This window comes from Tachysurus fulvidraco, chromosome 5, assembly GCF_022655615.1.
Source record: "Tachysurus fulvidraco isolate hzauxx_2018 chromosome 5, HZAU_PFXX_2.0, whole genome shotgun sequence".
NCBI lineage: Eukaryota > Metazoa > Chordata > Actinopteri > Siluriformes > Bagridae > Tachysurus > Tachysurus fulvidraco.
The window spans coordinates 33,414,925-33,429,924 of NC_062522.1; the positions used below are offsets into that span (position 1 = coordinate 33,414,925).

At 42.6% G+C, this 15,000-nt stretch overlaps 2 protein-coding genes across 16 annotated transcripts in view; both read left to right on the plus strand.

Moving 5' to 3' along the window:
* Positions 1–1,468, plus strand: part of rptor (regulatory associated protein of MTOR, complex 1) — an 81,248-nt gene extending 79,780 nt beyond the window's left edge. For all 8 annotated transcript variants that reach the window (XM_047813502.1, XM_047813504.1, XM_047813506.1 and 5 more), the window contains one exon: positions 1–1,468. This exon is cut by the window's left edge and continues 988 nt beyond it. The gene's annotated coding sequence lies outside the window, so the exon portion shown is untranslated.
* Positions 1,469–2,578: 1,110 nt separating this feature from the next.
* The window catches only part of pecam1b (platelet and endothelial cell adhesion molecule 1b), a 15,794-nt gene continuing 3,372 nt past the window's right edge, over positions 2,579–15,000 (plus strand). The window contains exons 1-12 of one of the 8 annotated variants that reach the window (XM_027168326.2): positions 2,584–2,775; positions 2,877–2,894; positions 4,018–4,320; positions 4,934–5,215; positions 5,323–5,583; positions 5,660–5,932; positions 6,739–7,020; positions 7,129–7,404; positions 7,558–7,659; positions 7,761–7,791; positions 8,856–8,943; positions 9,114–9,754. In XM_027168326.2, coding sequence (XP_027024127.2) covers positions 2,706–2,775; positions 2,877–2,894; positions 4,018–4,320; positions 4,934–5,215; positions 5,323–5,583; positions 5,660–5,932; positions 6,739–7,020; positions 7,129–7,404; positions 7,558–7,659; positions 7,761–7,791; positions 8,856–8,907 — 1,950 coding nt within the window. In that variant the 5' untranslated portion in view covers positions 2,584–2,705 and the 3' untranslated portion in view covers positions 8,908–8,943; positions 9,114–9,754. Of the gene's footprint in view, positions 2,776–2,876; positions 2,895–4,017; positions 4,321–4,933; positions 5,216–5,322; positions 5,584–5,659; positions 5,933–6,738; positions 7,021–7,128; positions 7,405–7,557; positions 7,660–7,760; positions 7,792–8,855; positions 8,944–9,113; positions 9,755–12,596; positions 12,654–12,817; positions 12,911–15,000 lie in introns of those variants that run through there. The other 7 variants (XR_003444019.2, XM_027168325.2, XM_027168323.2 and 4 more) reach the window with 7 other exon arrangements.

A 15,000-nucleotide genomic window follows, 5' to 3' on the forward strand; every position in this document is an offset into this window, starting at 1 on the left:
CCACACACACACACACACACACACATACACACACACACATACACACAAGCCAAGCTCATCATTTATACATGTGCTGATGTCACAATTATCATAAGTATTTAATCACCGTTTATTATATAGAGGAAATCAAGTCGTCTAGAGGACATTTTACTGTATAGTAGATGTTTAATATCACGGTTTATCGTACAGATGATTATTAAGTACAAAACTAACGCATCGTTCCCTCAGATCCATCACCGATCTGCACGTTTTCTCACGCAGTCGCCTCGTGACTCGTTCATCTCGAGCTCTAAAACGCATGCATGTGCCAAAAGACAGACACGTTACACAGTGGAAAAATACTCCTTCCTGATTGGCCGGTGGATACGTGTCATTATCCCGCACACGTTTTTCTGCAGGAGCTCCACATTATAACATCAACATACTGCTACACGTTATTAATCAGAACAACACCGACAGAGACAATCGACGTGTGAATCCGGAGAGCGCGAGTGAGCGTTGCACGGAAACGGAAGCCCCGCCCCCTTTCCCCGGATCTCTCGTCTCGTCTGGAGTTTCCTAGTTAAAAGATGTCCTACTTAACATCGATAAAGTACAGAAAAAGTCGGACAGTTACCGTGACAACATCAGCGCACGCATGCTGCTCATCATCACACACACACACACACACACACACATTTATACGCTACTTTTTCACTGTGATTCTGTGTTCTATTTCTTCTCACCAAACAGGACCGACTTGTGAACACTGTTGAGTTGAACGGTATCTGTGAGGAACCCGTGAAGGTTCTGTGACGAACCCAGAACCCTGGTGTTACCTGTAATATCAGGGTTGTGTACTTTTTTTTTTCTTCAAAAGTCTATGTAACGTTTTGTTTTTGCCGCTTACTTTATATATCTGAGGCTTTCTGATTATCTTGCCCCCATGTTTCAGTACCGTCTTTAACACGTCCCCTCACTTCCTGTAACGAGGACGAGGACAATTCATTACACCGATGCTCCTTTAAGACGGTGAAAAGGTTTCAGTCAGTTGGTGTCTTTTATATGATTGTTTTTCTTCATCTGCCTCAAACTTCTTGATGATGTTTCAGCCGAGATTGTCTACACACTCTCACACACACACACACACACACACACACACACACACACACTTCTTACAGCTTAACCTTCAGACATGAATAAAATCACGGCATCCCCGGCCGATCGGACTCTGAAAGGACTCCACCCCCGACCTACTTCACGCTCACTGCAGCGCCCTCTGGAGGGGAAAAGGACTCCCTGACGCACACCACATAAATCTCTTGCTATGGGTTTTAATGTTTTAGATTTAAAATGTAAAATAAGAGACGCTAGTAGAAAGAAGTGATGCAATCAGGTGTTCTGTCTGTGACTGTAGACTGCTTTTGCTGGCTGTGGTTTTTATGACAGGAGAAGAAATCGTTCCAATAAAACCAAATATATGAATGAACTTCTGTCTCGTGTGTGTGTTGTTTTTAAATTCTCATCCAGACAAGAGCTCAAAGCTGAGATCTATTTAACGTAAACTGCTCGATAGTCTGGAGCCTGTGCCTCAGGCGTCATCGGGCAGCGAGGCAGGATACACCCTGGACGGAGTGCCAACCCATCACAGGGCACACACACACTCATGTGTGAGGGTGTGTGTGTGAGTGAATGAGAGTCTCTCTGTGTGAGTGAATGAGAGTGTGTGAGTGAGTGAGTGTGTACTCACTCACTCACACACTCTCATTCACTCACACACACACACTCACACACACACACACACTCTCATTCACTCACACACACTCTCATTCACTCACACACACACACTCGCTCACTCACACACTCTCATTCACTCACACACACACACTCACTCACACAAACACTCTCATTCACTCACACACACACTCTCATTCACTCACACACACACTCTCATTCACTCACACACACACACTCACTCACTCACACACTCTCATTCACTCACACACACAGACACACACACTACGGACAATTTTCCAGAGATGCCAATCAACCTACCATGCATGTCTTTGGACCGGGGGAGGAAACCGGAGTACCCGGAGGAAACCCCCGAGTCACGGGGAGAACATGCAAACTCCACACACACAAGGTGGAGGCGGGAATCGAACCCCCGACCCTGGTGGTGTGACGCGAACGTGCCAACCACTAAGCCACCGTGCCCCCCTGAACAAACATGCTAATCTAAATAGCAATAATAGCCAGTTTTAGTGATAAATAAATAGTGGTTGCTATGGTAACACTATATTGTGTGACCGTTGTTGCCGATCTGAACACATCTGAGCGAGGTGCTGCTTCATCGTGAACTCTTGTTGCTAAAGATTTTATTATTCTCTCCACAAAATCAGACGAAGTCGAGCGGCTCAGGATCCGTGCTGCCGATGTGATTGGTTGCTGCTGATGACATCACACTACAGGTTGTGTGTGTTGTGATGCTGAGAGATTACCAGCATTCAGATTTTGCAGTAATTGTGTGTATTAAAGCTTTGACTGTGTGAACGCTGGACTCCGCGCCCTAAGCCGTGCTCCACACTTCCTCAGGAAACCGCCTTCACTTCCTGTCCAATTACCCGAGCGAAGGCTGTGCAGCCTGATAGCCTCCTCCCCTGTGAGCCGCTACACCACACACTAACACCGCTTCTCACCCTCACGGCTCAGTGTAGCTCTCAGCCATGTGGACCGTACGATGTTCTCGTCTCAACCGGCTCCTGCTCTTCCTCCTCGCCATCATCACGACCACCTGTACGGACTCACCTGTAGCTCTAACACACTTTTTGTTTCTACTTGATTGAAGTGTAAACGTATTTACAGTCTGTCTCTTTCTCTCCGCTGACCCTCGACAGGTACAGGAGCAGAATCAGGTCAGTAAACCATCAGTTCTTCTTCACGTCAACATGCCGACTGCATCATCACAGGCCGCACAGCTGCACATCCTTCTGGCGTTATTGTTTCCATAGCAACATTTTTATTTATGGACGGAGTGAGTCTCCGGTTTCAGTCAGATCTAACGCTGTAACGTTTATGAACATTACACAACTTTAAAAATCACTTGATTACAAATAAAATTATTTCATCTTGAATACATTAGAGATCTTGCGGTTGTGTAACAGAAATAAAACCCAGTAGTTTCTGAGATCTTGAATCTGATTGGTCAGACTGTGTGTGATATTTGTGTGCGACACGAAGGACTTTGTTCATGTTAACACGTCTGTTCTCGTACCTTATTGTTGCTATAGTAACAGCTCGTGCACAGTGACATGTGCTGAAGTAACTGTTATTTGCTGAAGGTTTATTTAACGTTTCTTGAAGGAGTCTCCAGTGTCAGAGCTCAGGACATCTGGCATCATGAGCGACGTGACATCAAATAACTAACAGGACGTGGTGCTAAATCTGTAAAATAAATAAATAAATAAATGGTCACTTGACCTCGAGCCTCAGTTGATGGGTCAATAAGGCCGGTTTCCACTACCTCAGCTTTCACTGTAGTGTGTGTGTGTGTGTGTGTGTGTGTGTGTGTGTGTGTGTGTGTGTGTTTGTGTGTTAAACAGAGAGATAGACTGGGTGGTGTAAATAAGTCCTGTCCCCTAAGGTCTCCCCAGTGTGTGTTTGTTTAACGGAGTGAATTTCCTTCCTCTTGTGATGCTCGTGTTTACACTCGCCGCTCTCATGGAGCGAGATTTACAGATAGAGACTCAATTATCAGTCTATCTTCTATCTCTCTGTTTTCTCATACTGTTGTTTAAGAGCTTCTTGTTAGAGATGCTAGTCGCTTGCTAATCTTCATTTTAGGGTATTGTAGTTTTCTGTTTAGTCTGTGTAATGAAAATGATAAGGAGGAGGATGATGATGGTGATGAGCAGATTATAGGGGATGTAGATGTGTAGCTCAGCATGGCTGGTGTCTGGCTTATAGCGCTTTCTTACGTTTCAGAAAAAAATGTTGTTAGTAAACTCGTAAGCACATCGTTAGACCGTCTTTCCCCAGGGTTCGTTCTCAAAAGCGTCGAGCTTCACGTGACACCTGCGGACCCGGTGGAGCGAGGAACCGAGCTGATGCTGACCTGCATCGCTAATGTTGGCCACTCCGGCACTTCACCCATCCTCCGTTTCAGCTTCTTTAAAGACTACAACAAGCACAACAGCGTTCACATCTCACAAACCAACACCAGTAACAAAGTGACGTACTCCATCTCCAAAGCCCGGGCCTCGCATTCGGGAAACTACCAGTGTGATGTGACGGTCAACGGTCAAAACATGGAGAGTTCCAATAAGATGATTAGCGTTAAAGGTAAAGTTAGCGTTAATACACCATGAGAAATGTTTACACTGTAATTAACTTAATCAGTTCCATATTATTTACGTATTAACTACCTGATGTGCATGTTAATTACACAAAGGCTTTAAATAAAATGTTATTTATGGTTAAATCTGGGCAGAGAACTGTCATTAAAGCTGCCATAAGTAAAATATTAATACTGCTCATATTGCCCTAAAGGCTGTGAGTGAAGAAGGGAGTTGTCTTTAAAGGAGCAGTAAGTAAGATGTTAGTAATGCTCATTAGGCTGTGTGTATCGAGGCAGTCATTAAAGCTGCAATAAGTAATATGTTTATACTGTTCCGTTGGCTGGAAGACAGAAATGAGCTGATATTAAAGCTGTCATATGTAAAGGTGTCATAAGTCATTTATTTATAATGCTTTATTAGCTGTGGGCTGAAAGACACGTTAAAGGTGCGATAAGTAAAATGCATGTACTTCTGTATATATGAATCTTCTCCAAAAATAAAAACATCAGCATTAAGGAATGACTTTGGAGCTAAGCTAACTTTGACGCTAATTAGTACACGTTCATAATAAGTTTAGTAAATATGGAGAGATCGGTTAATTGGTTTTGAACGTGCAGGGCTGCAAACTCCGGTGCTGAGTGTGGATAAGCAGGACGTGACTGAAGGTGGCATTGTGAAGGTCCACTGCAGGGCAGAAGAAGAATCTGGTGACCTGATTTTCTTTATTAAAAACGGCTCGAGCGAACTCTACCATGGAACAAGCAGCAGTGGTGACTTGCAGTGGAACCTCGAACTCAAGCACGTGGGCACATCCGAGCTGTCCTGCTCCTACGCCATTCGACTGCCACTCAATATGCTTCGGTCAAACAGCAGTAACGTGGTCAGTGTAGTGGTGAGAGGTAAGCAAACGGTCGGTCACTTCACTCTGATACAGAATTCTAGTTACAGCACAGAGGAGTTTACAGAGCGAGATGAAAATAATTGCTGAGTTTATTTTCCAACCCAGAGCTGGACTTCAAGCCGACTATCAGAGTCTTCCCGTCAGAGCACGTCATCGAGGGAGACTCCGTGCACATCTCATGTGGTCTTGCAGGAGATTACAATGGCTCACTGACACTCTCACTATTCAAAGGATCGCATTTGTTCCAGACGGGAAACGTCTCTGAATACAAAACCGTCGTCAAGGCGAACGATTCCGGGAGTTACGAGTGCAGCGCCATCAAGAACAACGTGATAAAAAGCGTTCACGCAAATCTTACTGTGAAAGGTGAGAAACCAGATGGGGAGTAAATAGCTAGCGCTAGGATTTAGCCACATCGACTTCACCCTGTATCATTTTTCAGAGTTGTTTTCCACACCGGTGCTGACCATCACCCCAGCAGAGGTTTTCGAGGGGCAGCAGTTCACCGTCACCTGCAGCAGCTCGGAATTTGCATCGGAGAGAATCGGACTTCGTGATGTGAGGTACTCTATCTACAGGAACGACCAGGAGCTCGGCTCAAGCGACAGCTCCTACACAGGCAGAGCGAGCTCCGGGACCGACGGGAATTACACGTGTACCGCTCGAGTGAACGACACCGTCAAGACGAGCGACAGAATCGATTTCATCGCCAAAGGTACAACTGCATCCTTCTAAAAGATCAATGCTGTGACTTCTCCAATCTAGCGACAGCTTTGTAAAATCCAGAGCAGTGTTTCTGAGAAGACTTTATTAACTTCACTGGATAAAAAAAGGAAATTGTCAAATTTAGGACGATATATTTCATTAAGAAATTCAGCAGAGTGTTTTTTAGAAAAGTTAAATTCATCCCTAAAACATCTGTAAAACATCTGTAACGGTTTGTCTAACTCAGACTAAATCTCAGATCTAGAGCGACGTTTCACTAAAAGCTTGACTTTACAAAAGGGTCTTCCTAAAAGATCCAGTCTACAACAATATCTCACCAAAACCTCAAATCTAGATCAGTGAATTATTATAAGCTCCAATGTAGGACAACAATGTCTCAGTAAAAGCTCCAGTCTAGAGCGAAGACACAAAAGACACAAAAAGTCCTGTCTAAATCAGTGCATAACTTAAACATCTCAATCAAGAGCACTCTCCTGCTTGAACTTCAGATCTCCACCCTGTCGTAGCTCAGATCTGTAGCATCTCGAAATTTCCTCAAAACCTCAAATCTAGCACGATACTTTTACTAAAGCTCAAATCTAGACTAGTGTCCTCTAAAGACATCAAATCTTGGACCATATCACCAGAAGAAGGTCTCCTAAAAGCTCTAACTAAGAACCAGGTTTCTCTGGAAGCTGAAATCTAGATGATCACCACCCACAACAGTACTGTGCCTCTCAGATAGTGCCTCTGTAGATTATTTTCTCCTTTCATGCTGGCTTTGCTTGGTCCATATTGTATCCCCTCTTTCTGTAGTTCTCATCTCCAAACCCAACATCACTGCGCTCGGCGAGGTGATCCTGGGCAGATCGTTTCAGATGGAGTGCCGCTCGGACCGCGGAAGTTTCCCCATCACTTACACCCTGAAACGGAACGACATAGTGCTGGCGCACACCAGTGTCTCCAAAGCATACCAGAAAGCCATCTTCCACTCCAGCATACAGCATGAAAACCAAATCCAGGAGTTCAGATGTGAAGCGCAGAACAACGGCAACGATTCTGCTCAAATGAGCGACGCTCTTCTCACACAGGTTACAGGTGAGCTGGAGCTAACCGGTGATCCACGACAAACAAACACCTTCAGAACTGCTTATTTATCGACGAAACGTTTCACTATTAACTACTCCATGTTCTTGCACCTTTTAGTTCCTGTTCAGAAGCCGACCTTGATGACCCTCCCTGAGGACATCAACGAAAACGACGAGGTGAACCTCTTGTGCTTTGTAATGAAAGGATCTCCGCCCATCAGCTTTAAATGGTACAAGGACGATAACCGGAGCCCCTTCTACACCGTGACGGCGAAGGCGAACTTCTCCACGTACAATGTTCCCCTGGTGAAGAGCATCCACAGCGGCTCATATCACTGTGAAGCCTTGAACGGAGCCGGAAATGTGGAAGTGAGCAACATGATTCCAATCACAGGTCAGAGTGTAAAAATAACCTTTAACTTATTATCACTACTTATTAAGTCCACTATATAACACTTTGCGTGTGTGTGTGTGTGTGTGTGTGTGTGTGTGTGTGTGTGTGTGTGTGTGTGTGTGTGTGTGTGTGTGTGTGTTTTTCCCAATGCAGTAAAGATGGCCAGGTGGAAAAAAGGTCTGATCGTCGGCGTGTGTGTGCTGTGTGCGATCGCAATCATTCTCCCCCTCTTGAGGCTCTACTGGGCTAAACGAGGTAGTCACAGCTACAGCCTGCCTAGCGTGTCTATAGCCCCCCATGCCTGATCTTCCTCACAACAAACCCCCCCCCTCTTTCATCCTCTCTGTCTGTCGCAGGTAAACGAGAGGCCACATCCGAGCTCTCAGTGTGAGTTCGCTTGCTTCTTCGCTTTTCACTTTCTCTTCTGTAGAGACAAATTAGCTTTAGATGCTAGTTATCATTAGCAATATGTAATGGAGCGCTAACACAGCTAGCGGTATGTTATGAATGAATGATGTGGTGTAGGGTTAGCGCCGAGCTCGATCGGTGCACTCAGCAGTACGCAGCACACACAGCCACGGTAATTAGAGTGCAATATATCGTGTTGTGACCATAATTATTGGCACCCTTCTTGAAAATGAACCATATAAACCAAATAACGCACTCGACATGTGACCTGGGTTTCAAGCAGATTTACTGACGGCTACATTTGGGACGACCGAGGATGTTCTCATAATGACCAGCAAGCCAAATCCATCCAGATGAACTTTAACCCTTGGGAATCCGGCAAGTAGGAAACGAGAGCCCTGGACTCGAGTGACGTCTTTCAAGACAATTCAGTATGGAGGAACTGAGGGTTATTACTGTTAAAGAACATCCTATTTTCCATTTTGTGCTAACAAGCCATCGCGAGCTAGCTAACGGAACCTACATCTAATAATGTATTTGAGCAGCTAACAAGTTGGTGCCAGCGAGTCGCAATCATTAAGATTAGCTTTTCGCTGAAACACGATTGTCCCTCCAGACGCACGTCACACCAAGGGGCAACCGGGGGCATGAACGCAGATTTACCGCACTTTGGTGTTTCCTTTGTTTTTTTTTCCCTGTGGAATTGGAGGGAAGAGATTTTACCCATATTCATACCACAGGTACAAAGATGGCGACGGTCATCGTTTGTGTTTATTTGAAATATTTTATAGGGGTGCCAATAATTTTGCTGCACATATCGTACTGAAAGAAAATGAGATTATTTAAAACATTGTTTGAACGTAATTGTTAATTGAATTTGTATTTGCATGACATCATGAGGCAGAATTTCACTATTGTTATCGTTAGGATTCAGTTTAGATCTGTTACAGAGTGGTGAAAAAAAACCACACAACTGTTGTGAATATGTTCTCTGTGGAATTATCCTGAAGCTCATCAGTTTTTTTCCTTCACCCGTTCCTCAGAAAGCCTGCGATCTCTAGATACGATGGTGGCTCAGTAATCTTGTACCCGTGACACCCAGGTTTATAAAGGCTCTAAAAAGTCCTAAAGGTAGCCTGGCTTTAATCTTCCTTCACCTCCATCAATACATCCATCATTAACCCAACCATCGCTACGTTCTACACTCAACGGTGTAGACCACAGAGTTAGTGGCTGCGTGGCTGCTAGCATTAGCTAATCACTTTAGCTGAGCTAAACTTGAATTTCTGGTGATATCACAGGACGATTCAACTCCCAAAATCTTGTTCCAGACGAAACGCCGCACTTTCACACCAAACGGACGAGTAAGACAGACGGAACGTGAGTCGACCTGACATCACTTCCTGTTGACACAACTATAACGGTATCACCTGCAGGATCCTGGAAATCATGTAAACACGGACCACAACCGGGCGGAAAACTGGGAAAGTCGTCTGAATATTTTCAGAAGCTTTGAACAGGAAGTAAAGACGGATAATAAAGGAAGAGGAATCGGAGCTACACGGCATTCCTAAAGCAACTTTACTGCGATTCTGGATTTCTCTCATCTACCTGTTTTACCCCCACGTCATTTTATCTCTTCTGATGTTTTTCTTTCTTTCCGCCACCTTTTATTTTCCAAAAATCCGAACAGAATCCATTATGACGCATTCAGATAGACATTTATAGCTTAAATTCTGCTTTAATTCACAGACACGTCTCTCTTGATTAGTGTACTTGTTTTTTCTTTGTCTGTCCATCTTCCGTTTGAGTTTTTTGTTGTCCTCGGTTTGTAGTTTATAATCATCGACACGCTCCTGTATGAAATATCATAAATATATAAAAAATATGACACTAATATAAATAAATAATGCCTTATTTTGGAAAGTTTGGTCATATCTGCCTGGATTACTTCATATGATGTTATGTAATTGTTTTCCATATTGTTTCAAACCCTTAAACGTTTTATTAATAATTTCTATTTATTTTTTCACATCTTATTAATAATTGAGTTATTAATACGATGAGGGGTTGCCTCGGGGGTTTCCTCCGGGTACTCCGGTTTCCTCCCCCGGTCCAAAGACATGCATGGTAGGTTGATTGGCATCTCTGGAAAATTGTCCGGTGTGTGTGTGTGAGTGAATGAGAGTGTGTGTGCCCTGTGATGGGTTGGCACTCCGTCCAGGGTGTATCCTGCCTCGATGCCCGATGACGCCTGAGATAGGCACAGGCTCCCCGTGACCCGAGAAGTTCGGATAAGCGGTAGTAATGAATGAATGAATGAATGAATGAATACAATGAGGTTCTACATCTGAAAATCTGTCCTGCTTTGGATTGAAGAAGTTTTTGTAAATCGATCTAATTTTTTTTTTACAAGCAAATAATAATAATTTGCCCCAAAACCAAATCAATGACAGTTTAGACGCCGTGGATGTTTTTCCGGTTTCAGAACTCACGTGCAGTTAAAATGGTTAGGGTGCCAATAATTTTGCTCACAGCTGCATGTCACTTGAACAGAGTTTATTTCAGTCCTGCTGTTAGTGAATGAATTCCACAGGTGGCGGAAATGCGCTGATTGCCACTAAGTGGAGTCGGTGTGGCACAAACAGCCGCTTCCTGTTTAGGCTCCTGTTAATCTCCAGACCCACAAATTAACTCGTCACTCCAGACTCACAAACCCCTACAGTGTTTACTGAGAGGCTCGTCGTCTGCGCCGTTATAGTAAAATTTACGTTCGGTGTTATCTGAGAATTTTAAAATGCATCAGTCTAAAATTCTTCTATTCTAGAACTCTAGAGTAAAATAATCCAGAGTAACTTTGTGCATTTCCGTCTAGTTTTTATTCCAGAAATCCACAACAGCTTGAGGTCTAATAGAACTGTGAGATTTGTTTAAGAATTTCAGCTTTCCTCTTGTTTCGTTTCGTTTCGTTTCGTTTTGTTTTGTTTTGTTTTGTTTCGTTTCGTTTTACTTTGTTTCGTTTCGTTTCGTTTTACTTTGTTTTGTTTTGTTTCATTTCGTTTTGTTTCGTTTCGTTCGTTTCGTTTATTTTGTTTTGTTTCATTTCGTTTCGTTTTGTTTCGTTTTGTTTCGTTTTGTTTCGTTTCGTTTTATTTTGTTTTGTTTCGTTTCCTTCTGTTTCGTTTTGTCAAATGGATATTCTCTATTTTGTAAGTTTAAATTTTACAAACTTTGGTTGTTTTTCTAGAATTCTGCTTTAAATGAATTGTTTTCGTACTAAAGTACTTCTTTATTCCTTATTAAGGTTTCCAGAACTCTGGTGTCCTTCTAGTTCTCTGTTATTCTTCAATGCCATTGATTCACAATTTTATAAGACAGGTTTGCGGTTTTTGGAAGAACACTTTGTTGTTCTTGACTAATTAATCGATTAATTGAAGTAATCTGAGGTAAATAATTCAAGAACTCAAGAACTCACACTCTTATTTTAGAGCTTTACACTGTGTAAAAACCTCTGAATGTCTTTTAGCAGTCCTGAAACCTGCTCGCTTCTTGTATAGAGTTTGTTTTTGCAGAAATCTCTGTGTGATGTGCTAAACATCTAAAACAGAGTGTTCTCTAGAACCGTGTGTTGATATTTAGGATTTTTTCCGTCTTTCTTCTCTTTTTATTACTATATTCTCCCTGTTGTTCTAGAGCTCAGTAATCAGGTCATTTTACATGTCTACACTGTTCTAGAATTGAGTATTGTTTAAAACTCTCATATGTTATTCCGGGGGGGTGGGGGGTGGGGGACGACACGGTGTCTTAGTGGTTAGCACGTTCGCCTCACACCTCCAGGGTCGGGGGTTCGATTCCCCTCTCCGTCTTGTGTGTGTGGAGTTTGCATGTTCTCCCCGTGCCTCGGGGGTTTCCTCCGGGTACTCCGGTTTCCTCCCCCGGTCCAAAGACATGCATGGTAGGTTGATTGGCATCTCTGGGAAATTGTCCGTAGTGTGTGAGTGTGTGAGTGAGTGAGAGTGTGTGTGCCCTGTGATGGGTTGGCACTCCGTCCAGGGTGTATCCTGCCTCGATGCCCGATGACGCCTGCCAGTTTGCTTGGTTACTCAAATTCTTTTCTCTCTCTCACTCACTCACTCACTCATTTCCTACCACTTATCCGAACTTCTCGGGTCACGGGGAGCCTGTGCCTCTCATTCGTCATCGGGCATCGAGGCAGGATACACCCTGGACGGAGTTCCAACCCATCGCAGGGCACACACACACTCTCATTCACTCACACACACACTATCTCTTCGAATTCTTTTCTATAAGTTCAATATAAATGATCTGCATTGCACTTTTAACAGTGGTCATTGTCTCAGAGCAGCTTTACAGAAATATAGAAACAAAAACAAAAGTTTAAAATTAAATACATTTTTATTTCTAACATTTATCCTTAATAATTAGTAAATAACTGAGAAATTAGAACTCTAGATAGCAACGATCCCGATCTCTGATTTATGAACTTAAACATTGCCTGAGAATCTAGAGCAGTGATCTGCTGGAGTCATCATTAGAATCACTAGAATTACAAATCGCTGTGGCGATTTTTAAGTGAGTCTCTACTGAAATAAACTCTAGAACTCCTGTTTGATTTGTATTGGGATTATATTAATAATCTAGACTCCAGTTGTATAAGAATTGAAGTGAGAATTTTATTGAGAAACTGTCGTGTGTGGTCGTTAATGTTTCGTTCCATTCCTTCATGAGATGCTGATATTTTTATGCTGTTGTGTGTTTTGTAGTTAAAGTAACCAGCAGCAACGGAGCAGGAATCTGGAGCGAGAGACCGCCGGCTTTAGGTGAGTGAAATTTCCACTTCAGCTCTAGATCTGTGTTATTACTGAGATAGTGTGTTCATGGTGTGAAATGTGTGTGTGTGTGTGTGTGTGTGTGTGTGTGTGTGTGTGTGTGTGTGTGTGTGTGTGTGTGTGTGTGTGTGTGTGTGTGAATCATTCTCTAACAGACAGCAGTGGTGTGATGGATGTAGAAGAACCCGAGGAACCAAACGTGGAGTATACAGAAGTGCTGCATCTGCAGATGGCTGACCCTGAACGAGGTAAACCAAAGTTTGTTCATTATTATTATTATTATTATTATTATTATTATTATTATTATTATTATTAATATTAATATTATTAAGGTCAAAACTTTTCAGCTGTGAAGCAATGAGCTAGAAAAAGAACAAAGTGAGAGACCATCAGAACGTCGTCGTCACAGTTATTAACTGATTCGTCAAACCGGACCTGAACTCACGTCGCTTCATGTTAACGATCAACTCCGGAAACTAAAGACGAATAAATTTAGCTGTTGTAAATCGAACTGGTGGCTTAGCGGTTAGCACGTTCGCCTCACACCTCCAGGGTTTGGGTTCGATTCCCCTCTCCGTCTTGTGTGTGTGGAGTTTGCATGTTCTCCCCGTGCCTCGGGGGTTTCCTCCGGGTACTCCGGTTTCCTCCCCCGGTCCAAAGACATGCATGGTAGGTTGATTGGCATCTCTGGGAAATTGTCCGTAGTGTGTGAGTGTGTGAGTGAGTGAGAGTGTGTGTGCCCTGTGATGGGTTGGCACTCCGTCCAGGGTGTATCCTGCCTCGATGCCCGATGACGCCTGCCAGTTTGCCTGGTTACTCAAATTCTTTTCTCTCTCTCACTCACTCACTCATTTCCTACCGCTTATCCGAACTTCTCGGGTCACGGGGAGCCTGTGCCTATCTCAGGCGTCATCGGGCATCGAGGCAGGATACACCCTGGACGGAGTGCCAACCCATCACAGGGCACACACACACACACTCTCTTATCAAATTCTTTTCGATACTCTTTTTTACAATTTTTTTACTCTTGGTGTCTTCTGTTCTTTTGGTTCAAACCCAGAAGCTTTTTGGTTCCGAGTTGAATAGATTTTTCCAGCTGTGGGGAACCTGTTTCTTCTCCACCTTCTCTTTCCCTAAACACTTTAAGCTTTAGTCATCCTGCTCTCCATCTGTGATAAGACTAAACCTGCTTCCTGCGAGCTCCCAGACCTGCTTACACTCCCATTTATAAAGGGTTTGGTCTTTTTTTACTTTCTTTAACAGTGCCATCTTTCATTGTATAAACAGGAAGGTCTGAGAAAATGACCTCAGGAGGTTCCTCACTCCCAAAGTGCCTCCTGTGATCTTCCATAACGCTGCAGGCCGAGCGCTTTATCACAGACGCTTTCATCCTGGAATCTGACCGGATTTGAGCAGCGTTTAGATGTTTAGATGTTTAGATGTTTAGATGTTTAGATGTTTTGGGATGTTTCCTAGTTATTTGTCTCACTTGTTATTTATTGAAGGTTATTTTTATGATTCAGAAATCTAAAACACCTCCAAATTTCAGGAGTTTATGTAAATGTTGCAGAATCTGTTCCGTTTATTTACTGAAAATTAATCAGGTTCAAATCTACAGCACGTGTCTGATGGAAAATAACCCAAAAATATATTTACATCTTCTCTTATATTCTCTCTCTCTCTCTCTCCCTCTCTGTCTCTGTCTCTCTCTCTCTCTCTCTCTCTCTCTCTGTCTCTGTCTATATAGATATATATCTCTAACATGATATGTAATCTATTATATGTATATCTATATCTGTACTATCTATAATATCTCTATATCTCTCTCTCTCTCTCTCTCTCATTCTATAACTATTATGTATATATAGATATCGAATCTATATATACTCTGTATCTCTCTCTTCTCTAGTCTATCTAACTTATTATATATATAATGTAATAAAATATATTCTATCTATATATATGATTTGTATCTAAATCTATATATATATTTATATAATATCTAAATATATATATATCTTATATTTCTCTAATATATATATATTATATATATATATCTATATCTATATATATATCTCTTTATATCATGTGTTATAAATATATCTGTATATATCATATCACACCTAGTATATTTCTATGATGTGTTTAACTCCATCACCATCTATATCTCTATCTCTCTATCTATATCTCTCTTCTCTCTCTCTCTCTACATCAACTCCTCTCTCTCTCTCTCTCTCTCTCTCTCTCTCTCTCTCTGTCTCTATCTCTATTTCTCTCTCTCCCTTTCTCTCTCTCTTTCTATCCCTGTGTCTCTACCTACCCCACCCCCCACCCCTCT